At 44.0% G+C, this 24,437-nt stretch overlaps 1 protein-coding gene across 1 annotated transcript in view; it reads left to right on the top strand.

Moving 5' to 3' along the window:
• Window positions 1-24,437, top strand: part of KIAA1210 (KIAA1210 ortholog) — a 46,267-nt gene that overhangs the window by 17,926 nt on the left and 3,904 nt on the right. Inside the window, exons 6-8 of the mRNA XM_052663834.1 lie at window positions 14,116-14,313; window positions 17,854-17,959; window positions 20,117-23,896. Of these exons, the coding sequence (XP_052519794.1) occupies window positions 14,116-14,313; window positions 17,854-17,959; window positions 20,117-23,896 (4,084 nt within the window). The remainder of the gene's footprint in view (window positions 1-14,115; window positions 14,314-17,853; window positions 17,960-20,116; window positions 23,897-24,437) is intronic.

Genomic DNA, 24,437 nt, shown 5'->3' with positions numbered 1-24,437 from the left:
TTGTATTTCTGTGTTGCCTGTTGTGATCTCTCCATTTTCATTTCTAATTTTGTTGATTTGCTTCTTCTCCCTTTGTTTCTTGATGAGTCTGGCTAGTGGTTTGTCAATTTTATTTATCTTCTCAAAGAACCAGCTTTTAGCTTTGTTGATTTTTGCTATGGTCTTTTGTTTCTTTTGCATTTATTTCTGCCTTAATTTTTAAGATTTCTTTCCTTCTACTAACCCTGGGGTGGGTTCTTCATTTCTTCCTTTTCTAGTTGCTTTAGATGAAGAGTTAGGTTATTTATTTGGCTTTTTCTTGTTTCTTGAGGTAAGCCTGTATTGCTATGAACCTTCCCCTTTGCACTGCTTTTACAGTGTCTCATGGTTTTGGGTTGTTGCGTTTTCATTTTCATTCATTTCTATGCATATTTTGATTTTTTTAAAATTTCTTCTGTGATTTGTTGGTTATTCGGAAGCGTGTTATTCAGCCTCCATATGTTGGAATTTTTAATAGGTTTTTTTTTCCTGTGATTGACATCTAATCTTACTGCATTGTGGTCAGAAAAGATGCTTGGAATGATTTCAGTTTTTTTGAATTTACCAAGCCTAGATTTATGGCCCAGGATGTGATCTATCCTGGAGAAGGTTCCGTGTGCACTTGAGAAAAAGGTGAAATTCATTGTTTTGGGGTGAAATGTCCTATAGATATCAATTAGGTCTAACTGTTCCATTGTATCATTTAAAGTTTGTGTTTCATTGTTAATTTTCTGTTTAGTTGATCTATCTATAGGTGTGAGTGGGGTATTAAAGTCTCCCACTATTATTGTGTTATTGTTAATTTCCCCTTTCATACTTGTTAGCATTTGCCTTACATATTGCAGTGCTCCTATGTTGGGTGCATATATATTTATAATTGTTATATCTTCTTGGATTGATCCTTTGATCATGATGTAGTGTCCTTCTTTGTCTCTTTTCACAGCCTTTATTTTAAAGTCTATTTTTTCTGATATGAGTATTGCTACTCCTGCTTTCTTTTGGTCTCCATTTGCATGAAATACCTTTTTCCAGCCCTTCACTTTCAGTCTGTATGTGTCCCTTGTTTTGAGGTGGGTCTCTTGTAGACAGCATATACAGGGGTCTTGTTTTTGTATCCACTCAGCCAGTCTTTGTCTTTTGGTTGGGGCATTCAACCCATTTACATTTAAGGTAGTTATTGATAAGTATGATCCCGTTGCCATTTACTTTGTTGTTTTGGGTTCAAATTTATACACTTTTTCTGTGTTTCCTGTCTAGAGAAGATCCTTTAGCATTTTTTGGAGAGCTGGTTTGGTGGTGCTGAATTCTCTCAGCTTTTGCTTGTCTGTAAAGCTTTTGATTTCTCCTTTATATTTGAATGAGATCCTTGCTGGGTACAGTAATCTAGGCTGTAGGTTATTTTCTTTCATCACTTTAAGTATGTTCTGCCATTCCCTTGTGGCCTGAAGAGTTTCTATTGAAAGATCAGCTATTATCCTTATGGGAATCCCCTTGTGTGTTATTTGTTGTTTTTCCCTTGCTGCTTTTAATATTTGTTCTTTGTGTTTGGTCTTTGTTAATTTGATTACTATGTGTCTTGGGGTATTTTGCCTTGGGTTTATCCTGTCTGGGACTCTCTGGGTTTCTTGGACTTGGGTGACTATTTCCTTCCCCATTTTAGGGAAATTTTCAACTATTATCTCCTCAAGTATTTTCTCATGGTCTTTCTTTTTATCTTCTTCTTCTAGGACACCTATGATTCGAATGTTGGGGCGTTTAACATTGTCCAAGAGGTCCCCGAGGTTGTCCTCATTTCTTTTAATTCTTTTTTCTTTTTTCCTCTCTGCTTAATTTATTTCTACCATTCAATCTTCTACCTCACTTATCCTATCTTCTGTCTCTGTTACTCTACTGTTGGTTCCCTCCAGAGTGTTTTGATCTCATTTATTGCATTATTCATTATTGATTGACTCTTTTTTGTTTCTTGTAGGTCCTTGTTAAACATTTCTTGCATCTTCTCAATCCTTGTCTCCAGATTTATCTGTAACTCGATTTCGTTTTCAAGATTTTAGATCATTTTTACTATCATTATTCTGAATTCTTTTTCAGGTAGACTCCCTATCTCTTCCTCTTTTGTTTGGTTTGGTGGGCATTTATCCTGTTCCTTTACCTGCTGGGTATTTCTCTGCCTTTTCATCTTGTTTATATTGCTGTGTTTGGGGTGGCCTTTCTGTATTCTGGCAGTTTGTGATTCCTCTTTTTTGTAGAGGTTCCCTCCTGTGGGTGGGGTTGGACAAGTGGCTTGTTAAGGTTTCCTGGTTAGGGAAGCTTGGTTGGTGTTCTAATGGGTGGAGCTGGATTTCTTCTCTCTGGGTGCAATGAAGTGTCCAGTAGTGAGTTTTGACATGCCTGTGGGTTTGGTGTGACTTTGGGCAGCCTGTATATTGAAGCTCAGGGCTATGTTCCTGCATTGCTGAAGAATTTGCATGGTATGTCTTGCTCTGGAACTTGTTGGCTCTTGGGTGATGCTTGGTTTCAGTGTAGGTATGGAGGCTTTTGGATGATCTATTATTGATTAATTCCCTTGAGTCAGGAGTTCTCTGGTGTTCAAAGGTTTTGGGCTTAAGCCTCTTGCCTCTGGTTTTCAGTCTTATTCTTACAGTAGCCTCAAGACTTCTCCATCCATACAGCACTGATGATAAAACATCTAGGTTAATGGTGAAAAGATTCTCCACAGTGAAGGACACCCAGAGAGGTTCACAGAGTTACATGGAGAAGAGAAGAGGGAGGAGGGAAATAGAGGTGACCAGGAGGAGAAGAGGGGGAATCAAAGGGTGGGGGGAGAAGTCTAGCCAGTAATCAATTCCCTATGTGCTCTCCACAGTCTGGAACCCTCAGCGAGGTTCATGGAGTTACATAGAGAAGAGAAGAGAAGAGAAGAGGGAGGAAGGAGATAGAGGTGACCAGGAGGACAAAAGAGGGAATCAAAAGGAGAAAGACAGATCTAGGCAGTAATCAGTTCCCTAAGTGTTCTCCACAGCCCGGAACATACACAGAGATTCACAGAGTTGGGGGAGAAGAGAAGGGGGAGAGGGGAGATAGAGGTGACCTGGGGAAGAAAAAGGAGAGTCAAAAGGGGGAGAGAGTAATCGAGCCAGTAATCACACCCCTAAGTAAAAATGGGTATGGAAGATTGGATTCTTAAAGGTACAAAATTGATAACAAATACCAAAAAGCGAAGATTAAAAATCTAGAGTAGAGGTTAGACTGTCAAAAATACAATATTAAAAAACAAAATCATAAAAATTATAAAATGTATATATGAAGTTTGCTTTAAAAATAGGGTCTTTTTTGCAAGGTAATAGTAGGTTATAAAAATGAAAATTAAAGGAGTAATAGAGGACTTGAAAATAAAAAAAATTTTTAATTAAAAAATGATAATGGTAAAAATATATCTAGGAATTTCTCTGCACCTGTTGTGGCAGTGTGGGGTCAGTTCAGTTTCAGATAGTTCCTTGTTCCAGCTTATACTTCTCAAGATCTATAGGCCCCTTCCAATGTAATCAGTGCTAACTACAGGGTTTTAATCTGTTGCACCTGTCACTTCCAAAGCGGTTCCCTCTGTTTATTTTGGCTTCTTCTGTTTGCAGGTCTCTTCAGTGTCTAATTCCACCCTGACACAAGGGGGCGAAGGTGGTCACTTATTTAGGCTCACTTGTTTAGTCGTGCTGTGGGTAGGGAGGAACGCTGCAAACAAATATCACTGGTGTGTGTGGGGAGTGCTTGCAATGTCTGGGCCACACTGGGTGTGCCCCCGCTCACGGCGTGTGTGCTTTCCCAGTCTACATTGCTCAGGCTCCAGGTTGCTCTGCAGGGGAACTGTCTAAAGTGGGCCCTGGGTTGTGTGCACTGCCCAGGTCTAAGCCAATCAGGTTCAGGTTCTTGGGTACTCCACAAAGGCACAGACTCAGTTGGGCCTGCGTTTTGTGCCCTTCCCAGGTCCAAGCAGCTCAGTCGACCAGGTGCTTGGTGAGCACACTCTCCTCAAGTGGGGAGGTGAGTCTTATCGCCTCCCCCATCCCAGCCGCTCAGTTTCCCAGGTGCACCATCTCAGGTGTGCCGTGTGTCTCTTCTGGGGAGCTGGTCTCTGGCCGCAACCCTTCAGGCGGATGTCAATCGTCCAGAATCCCAGGAAGTCTTGGTTAGCAACTGGGAGCCTGCTCAGTTTGGTAGAGGATGCCACCTCTGGGGCCGAGTTTGCCTCTCGCCTTCTGGCTCTGGCTGCCCCCTGCCTGCCTCCCTGCCTCCGGCGGGGGATGGGCCGGTCTGCAGCCAGCTAGCTCTCCTCTGGTATTTGCTCAGTTCTTTGTTCTGTGAGTGGGCCCGGCAGTACCTTAGGTTAGGGCTTTTCGCAGGATAGTTCTCGCTCTCTCTCTTTTTTCTCTCTTTCTCTGGCTCTCCCACAGTTTGGGTTGCTGTTTCACGTTAGCTCCCTCAGATTGCCCTAAGCAATGCAGCCCACACCTCCCTGTTCAGCTCCTCTGCTTGCTGGTGGTGGATGCCAGCGTCTGGGCTACTTCTCTGCTGGGAGTTGCCATTAGGCATTTTATTTATTTATTTATTTATTTATTTATTTATTTATTTATTTATTTATTTATCTTCCCAGGTATGCTGCCCTCTGAGATTCCAAAATTCCCCACAGACCTGCTGGTGAGAGTGTTTCCTGGTGTTTGGAAAATTTTCCTCTTTTAAGACTCCCTTCCTGGGATGGGTCTCCATCCCTAACTCTTTTGTCTCTCTTTTTATCTTTTCTATTTTGTCCTACTTCCTTTCAAAGACAATGGGCTGCCTTTCTGGGTGCCTGATGTCCTCTGCCAGCATTCAGAAGTTGTTTTGTGGAATTTGCTCAGCGTTCAAATGTTCTTTCAATGAATTTGTGGGGGAGAAAGTGGTCTCCCTGTCCTATTCCTCTGCCATCTTAGGACTGCCCTCCCTTATTTTGGATTTAATTAGAATTTTTAGTGTACTATTTTCATTCCCTTCTCATTTCCTTCTTTATACATTTTTAAGTTATTTTCTTAGTGGTTACCTTCGGGATTACACTTAAGAAAATTAACATTTTAAAACATGTAGTTTTCTCTTTCTTTTGAGTAGGCTAACTATATATTTTATAGATTAATGAATAGAGCTAAACTATTTATAGTCAACATTTCCTAACATCAGTCTAAACATCTGTCTTGCTTAACGTAGTAAACTCTATTAGTAAATTCAAGAATTGAGTCAAGTTGTTATAGGTTAAATGTTGGGCTTACAGGCAGAAATTCTAATCTTTGATGCTCTCCCAAGCATGAGAGTTTCTTAGCTATTTCTGCTAAGTTATTGCTCTGGTTTATTAGTTCAGGAGGGTGAATACAAGGAGGGGGCATGTGACAGCAACAGTAGCAATAGCAGCAGCAGTAGCATCCCATGAAGGAGCTTTAATCACCATCCCAAACAGATGTGCTGGCCTGGATGCTTCTCTGAGCGTCTCATAAATTATGACACCCCCATCTCTTATATCCCCAAAGGCCTCCCACAAACCCAGCTCTGACTGCCTTCTCATTAAGCATCAAGTAGGGAGCTAGGCAGAAAACCAAATCAAATAGAGAAGTCAGACTCAGTTCAGTTCAGTTCAGTCACTCAGTCGTGTCCAACTCTTTGCGACCCCATGAATCGCAGCATGCCAGGCTTCCCTGTCCATCACCATCTCCCGGAGTTCACTCAGACTCACGTCCATCGAGTCCGTGATGCCATCCAGCCATCTCATCCTTGGTCGTCCCCTTCTCCTCCTGCCCCCAATCCCTCCCAGCATCAGGGTCTTTTCCAATGAGTCAACTCTTTGCATGAGGTGGCCAAAGTACTGGAGCTTCAGCTTTAGCATCAGTCCTTCCAAAGAAATCCCAGGGCTGATCTCCTTCAGAATGGACTGGTTGGATCTCCTTGCAGTCCAAGGGACCCTCAAGAGTCTTCTCCAACACCACAGTTCAAAAGCATCAATTCTTCGGCCCTCAGCCTTCTTCACAGTCCAACTCTCACATCCATACATGACCACAGGAAAAACCATAGCCTTGACTAGACGGACCTTAGTCAGCAAAGTAATGTCTCTGCTTTTGAATATACTATCTAGGTTGGTTATAACTTTTCTTCCAAGGAGTAAGCGTCTTTTAATTTCATGGCTGCAGTCACCATCTGCAGTGATTTTGGAGCCCCCAAAAATAAAGTCTGACACTGTTTCTACTGTTTCCCCATCTATTTCTCTTGACGAGATCTCTAGTCTTTCCCATTCTGTTGTTTTCCTCTATTTCTTTGCACTGATCGCTGAAGAAGGCTTTCGTATCTCTTCTTGCTATTCTCTGGAACTCTGCATTCAGATGCTTATATCTTTCCTTTTCTCCTTTGCTTTTCGCCTCTCTTCTTTTCACAGCTATTTGTAAGGCCTCCCCAGACAGCCATTTTGCTTTTTTGCATTTCTTTTCCATGGGGATGGTCTTGATCCCTGTCTCCTGTACAATGTCACGAACCTCATTCCATAGTTCATCAGGCCCTCTATCTATCAGATCTAGGCCCTTAAATCTATTTCTCACTTCCACTGTACAATCATAAGGGATTTGATTTAGGTCATACCTGAATGGTCTAGTGGTTTTCCCTACTTTCTTCAATTTGAGTCTGAATTTGGTAATAAGGAGTTCATGATCTGAGCCACAGTCAGCTCCCGGTCTTGTTTTTGTTGACTGTATAGAGCTTCTCCATCTTTGGCTGCAAAGAATATAGTCAATCTGATTTTGGTGTTGACCATCTGGTGATGTCCATGTGTAGAGTCTTCTCTTGTGTTGTTGGAAGACGGTGTTTGCTATGACCAGTGCATTTTCTTGGCAAAACTCTATTAGTCTCTGCCCTGCTTCATTCCGCATTCCAAGGCCAAATTTCCCTGTTACTCCAGGTGTTTCTTGACTTCCTACTTTTGCATTCCAGTCCCCTATAATGAAAAGGACATCTTTTTTGGGTGTTAGTTCTAAAAGATCTTGTAGGTCTTCATAAAACCATTCAACTTCAGTTTCTTCAGCGTTACTGGTTGGGGCATAGACTTGGATAACTGTGATATTGAATGGTTTGCCTTGGAGACGAACAGAGATCATTTTGTCATTTTTGAGATTGCATCCAGGTACTGCATTTTGGACTCTTCTGTTGACCATGATGGCTACTCCATTTCTTCTGAGGGATTCCTGCCCGCAGTAGTAGATATAATGGTCATCTGAGTTAAATTCACCCATTCCAGTCCATTTTAGTTCGCTGATTCCTAGAATGTCGACGTTCACCCTTGCCATCTCTTGTTTGACCACTTCCAATTTGCCTTGATTCATGGACCTGACATTCCAGGTTCCTATGCAATATTGCTCTTTACAGCATCGGATCTTGCTTCTATCACCAGTCACATCCACAACTGGGTATTGTTTTTGCTTTGGCTCCATCCATTCATTCTTTCTGGAGTTATTTCTCCACTGATCTCCAGTAGCATATTGGGCACCTAATGACCTGGGGAGTTCCTTTTTTGGTATCCTATCATTTTGCCTTTTCGTACTGTTCATGGGGTTCTCAAGGCAAGAATACTGAGGTGGCTTGCCATTCCCTTCTCCAGTGGACCACATTCTGTCAGACTTCTCCACCATGAAGTCAGACTAAAGATGACCAAATATCTATCCTCTCAAAGAGTCTGCCTGCAATATAGGAGAGCTGGGTTCAATCCCTGGGTTGGGAAGATCCCCTGGAGAAGGAAATGGTAACCCATTCCAATATTCTTGCCTGGATAATTCCATGGACAGAGGAGCCTGGTGTGCTACAGTCCATGGGGTCACAAAGAGTCGGACACGACTGAGTGACTAACACACACTACCCTCTCAGAGTCTTTCCAAGTTTGCTGTTTTCTTCTTTCTTTTCTGAGCTGCTGCCTCCTACTGGTGACACAGGGAAAAATACATGTTATCTCTCAAGGACCCAAAGCTTACTTTTTCCTCCAAAACCCCTGGGGCAGAATGGGAAGGACTGCCTTAAGGCCTTGTTGTCTAAGACTACTTCCATACTTCCTTGGGTAAAGAGTTGTGTGCCTTGTCCCTTTCAGTTCCAGTTTAGCAAAGTTCCCTCTTTCTTCCCCATCCTCAGACCAGAGGATCCTCCTACTTAGAGCTTCCCTGACCCCTGCTACCTTTCCAACCCGGTTCATCTTCATCAGTGACTCAACTTCATATTCCCCAATGAGTCCGTAGAATATTTTTCCTCAATATGGCTTTTTATGGAGAAAAACAATTGTATGGAAAAGAAGTCATGCATTTTCACTCTTGAGAAAGAGCTGTATCAGTTATTTTGGTGCTTAAAGCTTGAGCTGATTAAATGCCTAGACTGTAGTCCCATTGCAGGATAAGTGTTGCTAACATTTAACATGGTGGGGGTTAAGTAGCTTCCAGTTATTCCACTGTATTGGCTAATGAAGAGTTCATTTAGATTGCTGCAAGGTTCTCCCCTTATCATGTCTCTTGCTTTGCCCATGATGGCTTACTTCATAATTCATCATTATTATTTACAAATAGGTCTCCGAAGCCCAGAACAATATTCTTAAAAATCCTCTGATACATCAGAAGAGAGCATAATGCCCACTTCACCATTGCTGCATAGAAATTTGTAGCTTACAAAGTTACTTTGCATAGATATAGGTGCCTTTCATTCTCTCAAAAACTCTGAAATGTAGATAGGGAAGATACTATTATTCCCATTTTGGGTGGAAAAAACTGAGGTTCAGAGAGGTGAAATGACTTGACCAAGGCCACAGCGCCAATCAGAGATACAGCTGGGACTCAAGCTGAGGATTCCTCCCCAAATTCATACCAGTTTTCACTCAGCCATGTGCACTCTAGCAGTTCTCTAAATTTGGACAACCAATGCCCACCAATAACAATATCAGCTAATACTTGTTCAGACTTTCCTGTGTGAAAGGCACTTCACATGTATCATTTCATCTAATTTTAAAAACAGCACTCTAAAGTATATATTATTGTTATCCCTATATTAAAGACATAGAAACTGAGGCTCAAAGAGGTTAAGTAACTTGTCCGAGCTCAAACAGTTTTAAAAATTGCTTGGCTAGGACCTCAAATTCAGGCCTTTTTGACTCCAAAGTTCATGTTCTTATTCTCTATACTACTTAAGGAACTGGGGAGCTTTAGATAGCAGGGAGCTCCAGGGGATATGTGAAATTCTACCTCCTACAACTTTCAGGATGGCAAAATGGCACAACACCTTTTATGAAACAGAAATTAAGTGAGGCTGCAGCTGTACAGGAATTCCCAGGAATGAGCACATAATGTACTTTGACACACTTGGGAAATTAAAGTCCTAACAGCCAGTCATATCCTGTGCCAGCATACCATGGCAGAGAAGTCTCCTACTGAGAACCACTTTTCCCACCAAGAGCTGCTGCTTCTTCTGGAGATGTTCCAAAGACTACTTGCCTTGGGAGCTTTCAGCTGAATGGCTCATACAGAACCTAGCTCCCTAGCATCCCAGTGTCAAAACCTCCCAGATAGTTTCAGAGTGAGCTTTTTTCCTAAAGTGACAGCTTTTCAGGCCAAAGACTTGATAAAATCTGGCCTAAATAGCCACCAGGTAATGCCATTATTTCAGAGAAGGTGATGGCACCCCACTCCAGTACTCTTGCCTGGAAAATCCCATGGGCAGAGGAGCCTGGTAGGCTGCAGTCCATGGGGTCGCTAGGAGTCAGACATGACTGAGCGACTTTACTTTCATTTTTCACCTTCATGCATTGGAGAAGGAAATGGTGACCCACTCCAGTATTCTTGCCTGGAGAATCCCAGGGACAGGGGAGCCGGGTGGGCTGCCGTCTATGGGGTTGCACAGAGTCGGACATGACTGAAGCGACTCAGCAGCAGCAGCAGCAGCAGCAGCAGCAGCAGCAGCAGCAGCAGCAGCAGCAGCAGCAGCAGCAGCAGCAGCAATGCCATTATTTAAGACATAACAATTGGGAACAGATAAGCTATCTCCTGCACACACTGAATCTAGAAATTGCTAGAATTTTGCTGAGCTTGATTTGTTTGATATTCCAAGAAGCAGCCAAACTGATCTCTATCCCCACTCAAGTGTTTCTTATCAATAGTTAAACGAAAATGGGAAAACCCTGGTACCATACAACAGACAAAGAAACCATCAGAAGGATGATCAAAAGGGTGCATGTTTGATTGAACAATTTTATACAGGGTCCAGAAACTTGACAGAAAGGGGAAAGGAGCTAAAATGTGTTTTAATTGTTCAAAGAGCACTCCTTACCCCCACTAACAGCATATCACTGTCCAGCACCCCTCACAATCAGTGCTGAAGGATCCCCTCCCCTGCCCGAAGTCCTGACCCAGGTTCCTTCCCCAGGAAGGTTCTGGGTTATTAGCTGCCAGGCCTGGCACATCTCCCAGATGTTGAGGTGAAAGGAGCTCATTTCGCTCCAGCTGTTAATCAGAAGCTGTCTGTGCTAACTCCCCTCTAAATCACAGGAGAAGGAATGAAAACGTCTTGGCCTTCCTGAGTAATATACACCTTGGGTGTGTTGGCTCTCAGAGTGCAGAGAAGGAGGAGTGGGGTTGCAGGAGGGATGGCAAAGGAAAAATAGAGGAAGGAGTCCCATTTCCTTGCTTTTCTTTCAGGAAAGGATTCAGTTTGTTTTTCCTGGGAAGCCTGGAAAATCCTGTGGTTGATTCCTGTGGTAACTTTTCTAGGTTTCTCCTGACTAATGTGGCTGGAGGAAAAGCAGGGACTAAGAAGGAACCCCGCTTCCCAGAGGGAACAGATATGGCTGCCTCCTGTTCTAAGGCACCTGATGTGATTATTCAGGAGCTTGGTGTGCTTCTGTTTGAAAATAGGAGCCTTTCTCTTCATGGCAGAGGACTAGACAGTGGTTCACAACTCTAGCCCCCAGAAGACTCACTTGGAGAACCTGTTCAGCCTATTGTAAGGCCCCCTCCCCTGATAGAATTATTCATCAGATCTTAATGTAAAAGTGCTTTTTTAGCACTCACTCCAGGTGATTCTGATACTGGGGGGGATTCCCAGACCATATTTTGAGAAATATTGCCCAGCATTCCAAAGAGTTTATTTGAATAGTTTATTTAATTCACTGGTGAGTTTAAGGGAAGTTGTAAAATATATACAACTTACATACTCTAAACCCAACCACAGAGATGCTCTTACAGCTATTTTGAATCACATGCCTGAGCTTGAGTGCCATAATCAGGTGGAGATGATGCTTGATGGCTTCACACTCTCATTTTTAGTCCAGGTTTGAGGGTAGCTGTGGGCCTGTGTATAGCCTGAAGGCTCAAATATTCCTTAATGACAGTCCATTAGGCATAAGGAGACTAGTGTCCATTATTAAGTTTGATGGACTCTTGGCTTAGGCTGTGATTGGGAACAGATAAGCTATCTCCTAAATACATTCAATCTAGTAACTGCTGGAATTTTGCTGAGCCCGATTTGTTTGTTATGTTATAGAATGTGTTTCATGAAACAGTGCTTTTATCTATAGTGTTATGCTACAAAATTTGGGATGACAACTGAATTGAACATGTTTCTTTATTAAGTGTGTATTTACTTGCTGAATAGGCATCATATGATATCCTCTAGCAAATTTATTTCTAGATCCACAGACTGCTGAGACTTTTTCCATCTATCTTTGGCTGGAGCTAGTGGGTCTCAGAAAGAATAACTAAAATGATACAGAGAACAGAGCAGCTTTCTCTGACGACCTCTTAGAAGGTCAATGTCTCTTTGGAGCTTTTAACATAATTAATTCACCCGGTCAACAAACATTCATTGAGCAACTACTGTGTACTAAGCACAGTTGTAGGTGTTAGGAATACAGCAGTAAATAAAACAGATGAAAACTCTTCTTTATGGAGTTTATATTGCAGTGGGGGGCATGATATCGACAATAAACAAGAAAATAGGCAAAACATACAGTATGTTGCTGCTGCTGCTGCTGCTGCTAAGTTGCTTCAGTCGTGCCGACTCTGTGCGACCCCATAGACGGCAGCCCACCAGGCTCCCCTGCCCCTGGGATTCTCCAGGCAAGAACACTGGAGTGGGTTGCCATTTCCTTCTCCAATGCATGAAAGTGAAAAGTGAAAAGGAAGTTGCTCAGTCATGTCTGACTCCTAGCGACCCCATGGACTGCAGCCTACCAGGCTCCCCTGCCCATGGGATTTTCCAGGCAAGAGTACTGGAGTGGGGTGCCATCGCCTTCTCAATATGTTAGACAGTGATAAAAAATGCCAAGGAGGAAAAAAATAACCCATGGAGGGAGATTGTGAAGTGTCAGTGTAGAAGGCTAACATTTCAAATAAGTTGGCCGGGGAAAGTGTCACTGAGAAGGTGGCTTTTGTATCCAGACCTGAAGGGAGTGGGTGAGCTAACACTGACATGGGGGAAGCGCAGAAACAGCAAGTGAAAATGCCTTGAGGGAAGAGTATGCAAGGAATGTTTGAAGAACAGCAAACCAACATTGGGTCTGGAACAGAAAGTGGTAAAAGCCACGGTCAGAGAGGCATTGGAGAGACAGATCATGTGAAGTTAGTGGGGGCACAGATGTTGCCATCCAGTCCCCAAAGACCAGAACCCTAAGACCACTCTGAAGCATGAAAAAAAATATTCAGAACAATAAAATAAGAGCCACTAGTCTGTATACTGAGTATTAAGTTCATAATTCCAAGAGATAATACAAGCTAAAGATAAATTAATAGTGTCAGGATGAGGTGTTGTTATATACATTCATGGATGGAAGTTACCTAAAGAAGTTAGAAAAGGCTTGGGACCACTCTATATTTTGTGTGATGGATCCCACAAATATAACTGTATCATTCCGCTCCCTTTCCTAGAATCAACAAGAGGATGGTGAGCTGAATGTATCATCAGTCTGACCCGCTAGCTATATTAAGTCCCCAGGCATTGGAATCACAGGCCATAAAAGAACCATATTGGGAGCTAAGATAGTAACTAAGGTTATCACTGGATCAACATATGACAGTCAGGGGGAAATGTGAAGGGATGTGAAAGCTGCAAATACCCTGGCACTGCATAAAGCTAGTTTGGGAAGAACTAGTGAATAAACACACATGGACTTCTGTCTACCTGCTAAAGAGCATCATTTGCCACTGACATCCAGGAGAGAGGGGGGTCATCACCTTGACTTCAAAGGGGCTTCTGCTAGCACAAATACCTGGAACTTCTTAGAAAGAGGAGGTGCTCTGGGGTGTCTCTTCAAGGTGTAGAAAAAGCCATGTCAAGAAGCCTGGAGCTGTAAAGCAATTATCCTTCAATAAAAAAAATTAATTAAAAAAAAGAAGCCTGGAGGAGACTACTTTGAAAGTCCTACAGAGGAAGCCAACTAGGAGCCCCTGGGCCAGATAGTTTGGAGGCATAGAGGCCAGCCATGCAAGGACAAGGTGACAGGCTCCATCCCCACCCCATTGGTGGTGGCACACTCCATCCCTCTGGGCACTGCCATCAGCCTTGCATCCAGAAGCCGTAAATATAAGGTAGTGTACTGTCTGTGCAAACGTAGCTTTCAGACAAACCCTCTTCCAACCAGATTTCTTCCTCCGAGCACTCCTATGGAGAAATCGCTGAGCTCTGACGGGTTTTACTGACATAGATTGTGCCTCTCACCCCAGTCAGCCCCTTCTGTAATATAAGAGGGGTACAGGACAAGAGAACATGCAAAACCTCTGACCTTGTAAACTCCGTATAATGGTGGGGTTCCTATCCTGAGAGCAAAAGAATGCATTGTAAGCAGGGGAGCAACCTGAACATCTTGTTTCTTGTTTTCACCTGCAAGGGAACCAGTTGAAATTGTGCACCTTGCCTCCAAGGGGCCCACTGACCAGAAGCTTGACTCTAGCTGTAGGAACAAGGGACAGCAGATCATGAAGGATTTCTCTAGCAATGTTTCTTCAGCCAGAGGAATTTCTAACTTTGAGACCAAGGCCAGCATACAGAGCTGACTCATTTCTCTTTTCCTACTCTCTCCAGAGTGCCTTTGAGCCTTCGTCTGGATTGGTTCGCTCACAGTCCTTGATCACGTTTGCCATGCCCTCCTTGTCCAGCAGCACCCAGGTGCCTGTTGGCTTCAACACCCCAGCCACCACCCAGAGCTGTTTGGATTCCTCAGCTGCTCAATACAAGATGGCTTTAAATCCCTGGAAACAAAAGAAGAGCATCCAGGTGACTGTAAGTCCTTCAGGAGGCCTGGGAATACACTCTCATATAAGAAAATGTGAGTTCCAGGAGTTCCCTGGTGGTTAGGATTCTAGGCTTTCACTGCTGTGGCTTGGGTTCAATCTAAAGTCAGGGAAGCAGAACCTGCAAGCTGCACTCATGCCCCACCCCCCAAAAAGATGAGTTCCAACCTTTGCAAACTGCTCCTAGGGAAGTGGTATGGTTTGGGGGATCCATACCCTAAGTAGGGATGGTGAAGTCAAGGACACTGTCCCAGGTTTGACAGCCCTGGACAGAGGTGAGCATACTTGTGTCTAGTGCCTGGGATGTTCTACATAGATGGAACTTACATAAAAGGGATGGAAGAAAGTAGCAAGAGTGACCTAACTCCTAAGAAATTGCTTACTGGCTTAGTATCTGGGAATTTACTCAGTGTTCTTTGTAGAAGACATTCAATCATAGCCCAGATCAGGATTCTTTTTAATTATGAATCAGATAAGACCCATGAGTTACAATTGGCAGCACTGTTCCACTTCTTTGGAGGTCAGGCTTCCAGCAATGCCAAGCATTTAGAACTCAGCTATTAACCCCTCCAAAGACCTCTCCGTGTCACATACAGGTCGCCAAGTTCTTATGCTTTCTAGCACACTTAGGCAAGCTAATTATGTTTAAAACATGGCCACAGACCAAAATCAGATCTGATACCAAAGAGAAGTGACAGTTGACAGCAGAAAGAAATGACACAAACTATCTGGGGTCCTTTAGTATAGGGATGAAGAACCTCGCCCACCTCTATCAGGGCCACACTGTATCAGCATCCAGTGCAATAGGTCACGTTCACTACTCATCCAAATCATCAAGAAAATTTGGACTATATTCCCTGATCTGTGTTTAGGAAGATAGGGAAGTAATTCCTTTGAAAAACATTTTTTTACTAAAAACTAAGAATTAAATCAAGAACTTCCAGATGTACAAGCTAGATTTAGAAAAGGCAGAGTAACTAGAGATCAAATTGCTAACATCCATTGGATCATTGAAAAAGCAAGGGAATTCCAGAAAAACATCTACTTCTGCTTTGTTGACTGCAAAAGCCTTTGACTGTGCAAATCACAACAAACTGTGGAAAATTCTTAAAGAGATGGGAATACCAGACCACCTTACCTGGCTCGTGAGAAATCTGTATGCAAGTCAAGAAGCAACAGTTAGAACCAGACATGGAGCAACAGACTGGTTCAAAATTGGGAAAGAAGTACGTCAAGGCTGTATATTGTCACCCTGCTTATTTAACTTATAGGCAGAGTACATCATGCGAAATGCTGGGCTAGATGAGTCACAAGCTGGAATCAAGATTGCTGGGAGATATACATATCTATGACTGATTCATGTTGATGTTTGGCAGAAACCAACACAATTCTGTAAAGCAATTATCCTTCAATTAAAAAATAAATAAAATTTTAAAAAAAAGTTGCTGGGAGAAATACCAACAACCTCAGATATGTAGATGATACCCACTAAGGGCAGAAAGCAAAGAGGAACTAAACAGCCTCTTTGACAAAGGTGAAAGAGGGGAGTGAAAAAGCTGGCTTAAAATTCAACATTCAAAAAACTAAGATCATGTCATTCAGTCCCATCAGCATTTCCCTTCATGGCAAATAATGGGGAAAAATGGAAACAGTGGCAGATTTTATTTTCCTGGGCTCCAAAATCACTGTGGAGAGTGACTGCAGCCATGAAATTAAAATTGAAAGCTCCTTGGAAGAAAAGCTATGACAAACCTAGACAATGTATTAAAAAGCAGAGACATCACTTTGCTGACAAAAGTCCATATAGTCAAAGCTAAGGTTTTTTCCAGTAGTTACGTATGGATGTGAGAGTTGAACCATAAAAAAGACTGAACACCAAAGAATTGATGCTTTCGAAATGTGCTGGAGAAGACTCTAGAGAGTCCCTTGGACAGCAAGGAGATCAAATCAGTCAATCATAAAGGAAATCAACTCTGACTATTCATTGGAAAGGCTGATGCTGAAGCTGAAGCTCCAATGCTTTGGCCACCTGATGCAAAGAGCCGACTCATTGGAAAATACCCTGATGCTGGGAAAGGTTGAGGGCAAGAGAAGGGGGTGACAGAGGATGAGATCATTGGATGGCATCACCAACTCAATAAACATGAGTTTGAGCAAACTCTAGGAGATAGTGAATGACAGAGGAGTCTGGCATGCTACAGTCCATGGGGTCACAAAGAGTCGGACATGACTTAATTACTGAATGACAACAACAAAGAATTTTTAAAATTTGGTAAAGAATGTGTCAGTTAGCTGGAAGATTCACTTGGCTGAGTCTTTAGCCTCGGTAACTCTCGGCTATAAGTAAATGGCTATAAATCAGAGATGGAGGAGATGAAAAGATTTAATAGTTGCAGGCATTTTACCGGGAAGGACATTAAAGCACAAATAGATGTCCAAGGTCATACACTCTGGTAATGGCAGAAGTAGGACCAGAACCCCATCTTCTGACTTCCGGTTCAGTTCTATTTTCACCCCCATCATGTTGCCCCTAGCTTAAACATTGCAGTTTTGCTTTAGTAAGAAAATAAAGTATAAGATCAAAGAACAGCTGGCAGAACAGTGGGCCTAGGAGGAAGGAGGACTTCTAGTAGCACTGAGAGAATCTCCTTGGTTCAATGTCAAGCAGAGGGTGATCAATCACTAGGCCATATACATAAAGTCCTGTATATGCATGATCACCTGGACACTTCACCACAAACCGGGACATATAGGGAATGTTGATGAAGGAAGATTTAGCAAGACCCTTCTTTCTGCATTGCCTAATTGAGGTAAGGCCTGGGCAGCACTCTCTAACAAGGTCAGGGCATCTACTTCTTCCTTTTGCCTCTCTCCCTGACACATGGATGAATGAAAATAAAAGTGTTCAGGATCCTTTATGACAGAGAGGCTGCTGCTACTGGCTCCCTGCTTTGGAATTTCTTAGGTCTGCAAGTCCCACGGGAGGGTTCCCCTTACTCTTAATTTATAGATGTGGACAGAGATATAGAGAGTAACTTGCCCAAGATCATACGGAGAGCACATGATGGAGCAGAGATCTGAACCCAGGTCTATCTGACTTGATCCATTCAAAAGTAAATAATTTTGAGCTGAGTCTGTTTACCAAGGCACTTTGAGTGGTAACATAGAGCTGTATGTTTGCCTTTAGATGTATGTCATGATTGTTATCAGGCCCCACAGCCCCATCATCAGATTGATGGCCTTGCAGTGTGGGTCAGTGGTTTCTGAGGTGTTTTCAAGAGTTCCCTGCAGCATATCACTCAGAGACCAGAAACTGCAAGTCTAAATGAAGTACTGCCAGTAGGTAAAATGATCACCAGGTTATGGATACTACTGAAATAATTTCCATTGTGAATGGTATTGTTATGTTCCCAACACAGCCTTTTGGATAGCAAGGACTTTTTTTTTCCTGATGATTTTTTTCTTTGGCAACCATGCAGGGGTGGATGGAGAGCATTTCAGCCTGATTCAAAGTCTTTCCTTCTTCTAGGTGAAACCAAAACAGGAGGAGCCAAGCCTCCCAGTGGCTTCTGAAGAGAAAAGCGCAACCAAACCAAAAGAAGCTGACGAAAAGAAGCCGAAAAAAGACAGTGCAGGTTGGCATATCTTCGCCGTCATCCATAAACACATACTCAAGCTTAATGGCACAGTGCTATGTGACAAGAACTATGTAATGGATTATTTCCCAGGCCTCTATCCTTGATCTTCTGAGGGCTTAAAATTTAAGATGCATATTAATATGGTCCAAGTTTCTCCGTTTGAACTGCCCATTTAATATAGTTGCCACTTGTGTTAGGTAAAAGGCCATACCTGGCTTCCTATTTTACCTAAATGAATTTCCAACCAGAGAGGCATTTTGTGCATATTTGTCAGTCAGTTTGTTTAATCCTCTCCACCTCTAATGTCCATGCCAAGTTCTTCAGTGAGCCCAGATATCTGAGGGCAGCCAGTGATTTCCCCTTCAGCTTTCCCCCACAGCAACAAAACCAGACCACAATAACAGAATTGGTGGAAAAAAAGCCTGTTTTTTAAAAGTTGCTTTTCTCTTCTAATAGAGAGAAAAGGTCTTGTGTTAACAGTGAGACCAGTTCCCTTATCCATGGACAAAGAGGGCTTGGACAGCCGCAGATGCCCTTGGCAGCCAACACCTATCAAACCCCCAAACAAAAAATACCACTGGAGTGAAAAATCACTCTGTGTGTTTGTGTGTGTGTGTATTGGCTCCAGCTGATGACAATCTAATTTCCAGCAACACTTGGAAAACCAAAATTCCTATTCCACAAATTAAGTCAAATAGTTATTTCATATTTTTGCCATAAAGGGTTTCACAAGTGGGTTCAAAGTCAGGATACCTCTAAAAACATTTTCCCACGAAGAGTAACAAAACCACAAAACTTTTGTATATAACAGCAACAAAGAAATTAAGTGAGTGACTTTTAACTTTCTTTTTATCCTCTTTTCATATTTATTTTTAATAGCTGTCCCTTTTACACAGAGGATAAAACTTACTCGGGTGTCCAGGAGGGCAGATACATTGATTTTCCATGTCATGGGAGTGGTTTGGAGTGCAGCTCCCTGCACCCTCCACCCCCACAACCCCAACCTTGCCCAGTTCTAGATTCTAAATGTGTAACCACTAGATGGAGCTAGAGACCAGTGGATGATGAGGGAGGGGAGGTGGCCAAGGCCCTCTCACCCAGGGATTAAAGTGAGTGGTAAAAAACCAATACTTTGGCCACCTGATGCAAAGAGCTGACTCTTTTGAAAAGACCTTGATGCTGGGAAAGATTGAAGGCGGGAGGCGAAGGGGACAACAGAGGATGAGATGGCTGGATGGCATCACCGACTCAATGGACATGAGTTTGAGTGGACTCCAGGAGTTGGTGATGGACAGGGAGGCCTGCCGTGCTGCAGTCCATGGGGTCACAAAGAGCCAGACACGACTGAGCGACTGAACTGAACTGAACTGAAAAATCCCGCCTGCCAGTGCAGGAGACATGGATTCTCTGGAGGAGGGTATAGCAACCCACTCCAGTATTCTTGCCTGGGAAATCCCATGGACAGAGGGGCCTGGAGGGCTACAGTCCATGGGGTTGCAAAGAGTAGGACATGACTGAACACACATAGTAATATTACTAGGGAAGAGAAGATCAACCTGTAGAACTGCTGCCTTGTGTTTGACCTGAGGCCTGTGGATCAGTGCAAATGTTAAGGCTTTTCAAGAATTTCTTTGCATGTATATTATGTTAGATCATTTTAATAGAGTTGAAAGCAGAAGAAGTGGGGAAGGCATAATCCTACCTTGCAGATAAACCCCTGTTGACACCTTTCTTAAAAAAATAAAAATACCTGTATATCATGTTAAAATTAAGTAGAATTAAGTAGAAAATATAAATACTAAGGAGGAAGTAAAATTTCCTTTCACCCTGCCCCAGTCAGTTTCCTAAAAGGTAATTGTTACAAGTTCAAAAATTGCTTTTTGATGTGTCTCACTTCTAATGGTGGAACAGACTGTTGATATGATGGTGATGTGCCAACCTTGGAATCAGTTCATAAAACTGAATTTCACTTATATTTAAAAATTTCCAAATGCAGAAGGCTAACAGTGACCTAGTCGTTCTCTATCTTCTGAGTAGCTACTTCTCCACACTAGGGAATTCAATAGCAAACAGGTACCCACTGGGACAAGGCAGAGTATTCTTATTTTAGATAATCAAAAGAACACATTTTTCCTTTCCTTCTGTTTGGTACAGGTGCCTCAAGCCAGGAACAGAGCAACAAGATTGAGATTGCTAAACAGAAGACAATGGATCCGGCTATAAACACAGATGCTACTGAGAGTCAGAGTTACCCATTTCCAGCAGCATACATGAAACGCCGTGGAAAGAAAAGCTCAAGTACTTCAGGAATGAACGAGTGTGGATCCAAAGGAAGAAGCTTTGAACAATCCACTGGAGTGCTTGGCCTAAGTGATGGAGCTGGGTCCCCACCTGCTGATAAGAACGCCAGGGATTGCCATTTCTGGCAACTGTCCTTAGAGAAGCAAGTCATGGAGCAGCTCACAACACCACAGACAGAAAGCACTACTCCTCAGGAGCTGCTGTCAGGTAAAAATGACCCAGGAAGGGGAATTGCTGATGCAGATTCTGAAACCAGAAAAGCATCAATATCACAACTCAAGCCTGAAGACATGGAAGAGCCCGTGGTGGGTGGTCTGTCAACATCCCATGAAAATGGGACTTCTGGAGCCAAGAAGCCAGAAGCCGGGGCTGCTCTATCACATGTGGCCGGAAGGCCATCTACACCCCAAGATCCTCTCTCGGTGGCAGTGGATGATCAGATGTTTATGGAGCCTTCTCAGAGCCAGCCTGAAAAGGAAGAAGCTTCTGGCTTTGATGTGAAAAGTATCCAATTTAAAATGAAGTCCGCTCAAGAGACCCTCAAAGAAAAGCCTACCAGAAGTGTTCTGCAGGCCTTAACAGCGAGGATCTCCAGGAGCGTGAGTGCCTTGGTGGAGGGAGCCTTTTGTGCCAGGAGACCACCTCCCAGAAGCCTTTCATGGTCCTTCGGGAAGTCAAAACCTACAGTCATCATCTCAGATTCCAAGAGCACGTCAGAGGAGGGCAGTGATTCTGAGCAACAGCTGGCTCCTGGACATTCTTCCCCACCCTCCAAGATGCACAGGAATGAAGAAGTCTTCCCAGAATCAAAAGGTTCAGCTGTGGAGCTGAGCAGTCGCGAGCAGCAGCAGGCCCCTAGGTATTCTTCACAGTCCTCGGGGAAGTCCAAAGCCACAGCTATCTTCTCTGATTCCAAGAGCACTTCCAAAGAGGGCAGTGATTTCGAGCAGCACCAGGCTCCCACACCCTCTCTCCAGCCCCTGAGCAAGTCCAAAGATGGCCAAGAAGTCTTCACAAAATTGGGTTTCTTGGGACAGATGAGTGGTTCTAATGAGCCACCGACTCCCACATGTGTTTCTCAGGCTGTGGGGGAGCCTGAAGACAAAGTCTCCATGGGATCAAATCATTATGTGGAGAAGTACAACAGTGCCAATGATACCAAGGAAGGGGGGTCTCCCGGACCCCCTGCCCAGGCCATGGGATCCTCTGCCCAGGCTGTGCCAAAGCCTAAAGACCCCAAAGAAGTCTCCCTGGCTTCAAAGACCATACCTGAAGTGCAGGGTGCTTCTGAGTGGCAGGTGCCTCCCAGGGACACTTTCCAGTCCTGGGTGAGCCCTAAATTCAAGCAACCCGCCTCCACAGGCCCAGAGAGCGCAGCCATCGAGTGGGGCATTTCCATGGAGCCACTGCCTCCCAGAGTGACTTCTAAGCGCCTGATGAGGCCAAAAGTTGAGCCACCAGTCTCCTTGGACCCAGGAGTGATGACACTTAAAACGATGACTTCTGCAGGCGTGCTGCCTCCAAGACATCCTTCTCAGCCTTCAGTGAAACCAGCAGCTCAGCAAGAAAGCTCTGCACGTCCAGAGAGCCCCGATGTTGAGAAGACCACACCTGTACACTTGCTGACTTTCCCATGTCCTTCCCAGGCCGCGGTGAGGCCAGCAATTGAGTACCAAGACTTCATGGGTGCAGAAAGCACTGTGGTTGAGAAGAGCACTTCTATGAAGCCACTGCTTGCCAAGCATCATTCTCAGCCCCCGATGAGAGCTCTAGCCCAGCAACAAGTCTCTGTGACTTATTCTGAAGCTGAACAGAGTGTATTTGCAGGCTTGGAGGGTTCTGTTGCTCAGAAGATCAGTCTGGTGGAGAAATTGCTCCCCAAATATCCTCCCCAGTCCTTGACAAATCCTCGAACCCAGAAAACCTTGGTGAGCACTGCTGTTGGGGAGGGCAGCTTTGTGGAGGTGCCACCTCCCCAGCCCTTTGTGAAGTCTAAATTCCAGCCACAGATCATTCCACTGGAGTCTGTGAGTGCTCCCACAGAGTGGAGCGGTCCGGGGGTGCCTGTGCCTCCCAGACTCACCATCCAGCAGTCCTGGGAGATCCCCATGTTTGAGCAACCAGCCTCTGAAGGTCCAGAGAGCGCTGCCTTCGAGTGGGGCATTACCATGGAGCCACTGCCTCCCAGAAGGACTTCTCAGGCCTCGATGAGAGCAGGAGTCAAACAAGCAATCTCTGAAAGTCCAGACAGTGTCAACACTGAAGGGGATGCATCTACCGAGCTGCTGCCTGACAAACATCCCTACTCCACTGTGAGACAGAAAGTCCAGCAAATATCATTGGGTTTTGAGACTGCTGCTGCCAAAGTGGGCATTTCTGGAAGGCCACCGCCTTCCATATATTTCAGCCAAGTGCTTAAAAAGTCTAGGGTTCTGGAGATGTCCTCACGTCTAGAGAGCATGGCTGATAAAGAAGTCATACCTAAGAAATCAGTGATTGTCAAGCGTCCTTCTCAGTCATTTGTGAAGTATATGGCACAGCATGTCTTTTCAGAGAGGCCTGGTACAGAGGAGGGAACTCACATGGATCCTTCATCTTCAAATCTACCTTCCAAATCATTGAAGCTGAAAGTTGAGCAGCAAGTTTCCTCAGGCTGGGAGAGTACCGATGTTGAGGCAGCCATTTCTTTGAAGCAAGCGCCCATGAAAAGCCTTTTACCAAGCTTGGGGAAGCCCAAAGGCCTGCAAGAAGTCCTCTCCCATTCAGAGAGTGCTCCTCTGAAGCTGGGCAGTTTTAAAGAGCAGCTGCCTCCCAGACATCTTGCCCAGACACTGGGGAAGTCTGAGTACCAGCAAGAAACCTCCTCAGCTTCTGAGAGCTCTCCTGAAGAATGGAAGAGTTGTGAAGAGTGGCTGCCTGGCAAACTCCCCAGCCAAGTCAAAGATGGAGCTGAGTTTCAGCCACTGATGCTCTCAACAGGCCCAGTGAGTGCACCTGTGAAGTGGAGCAGCTCTGAGCAGCATCTGCCTCCCAAAAAAGTTTTTCAGGCTCCTGCAGACCCTGAACATCAGCAACAGGTTTATCCAAGTCCCGTGAGTGCTGCTGCTGAAGGAACCACTTTGGAGAGTGAACCTAGCTGCTGGTCTCTACCCAGAGACCTGGCTTCTCCAAGCAAAATCAAGAAACCCAGCCAAAGCTCTGAATACCTCACTAAGAACATCACAACTGGCCCTACCAAGCTCATGCTGGCCAATACTCCTTTCTTGCAAGCGCCCACTTCTGGAAGCAGTTCTTCTCAGGAGGAAGTTCCTGAGAGTGATGATCAAAATAACAGCCATTCAGATTCATCCAACAACGGGGCTGATGTTGAAAAGGTTTTTGGAGTCCGACTGAGAAGAACCTCTTCCTCACAGAAGTATAAGGGTGAGAAACAAGGTTTTATCAAGCTTTTTTCACTCTCATTGGGCTCAATTTCATCCTCTGTAGATACAGCCCAGCCAATCAGAAGGGCTTCCGAGGGGGCCCTGGGCACCATGCAAAACCTCACCACAGTATCTGACTTTGCAGAGAAGCAACAGAGGAGGCCCAAATCTGAAAGGATGGCCAAGAAGCAACCTGCTTACAGGATTCCAGGTGAGTCTTTATCTTCCCAGATGGGCAGCAGGTACCAAGAGGTGAGAAGAACCAGAAAGCAAAATCTTTAATGGGAGGAAGTCTGTTCTAGCCTTGCCCATTGCCTTGTGGCTTTGATAGGGCTCGCTTGGGGATTTAGGGGCAGAATAATGCTCTATTCTAGATGAATAGATTTGGAGATGGTTAACTTGGGAGTCTTCTCTTTCCCAATGGGGTCTCCTTTGGACATTTGTCCACATTCTGTAATGGACATGTAACCATCTCCCCACCCCCCTTACCCCATATACATGCAGATGGGATTTTATGCCTTTCTCAAAATATCTTTACATGTATTATGCTCCCTTCAACACCACATAGCTTTTATTTATTTATTTATTTATTTTTTGGCTACTCACCATGTGGGATTTTAGTTTCCTGACCAGAGATCAAACCTGATGTAGTAGAAATATAGAATCTTAAGCACTGGACCTCCAGGGAAGTCCTCCATGTTTATTTTTGAAGCCAACTCATTAATAGAGCACTATATTCAGACTCTCAGCTT

This window comes from Budorcas taxicolor, chromosome X (genome assembly GCF_023091745.1).
Source record: "Budorcas taxicolor isolate Tak-1 chromosome X, Takin1.1, whole genome shotgun sequence".
Classification (NCBI taxonomy): domain Eukaryota; kingdom Metazoa; phylum Chordata; class Mammalia; order Artiodactyla; family Bovidae; genus Budorcas; species Budorcas taxicolor.
The sequence above is the reverse complement of the archived record's forward strand: the minus strand, read 5'-3'. Positions and strand labels throughout refer to the sequence as shown.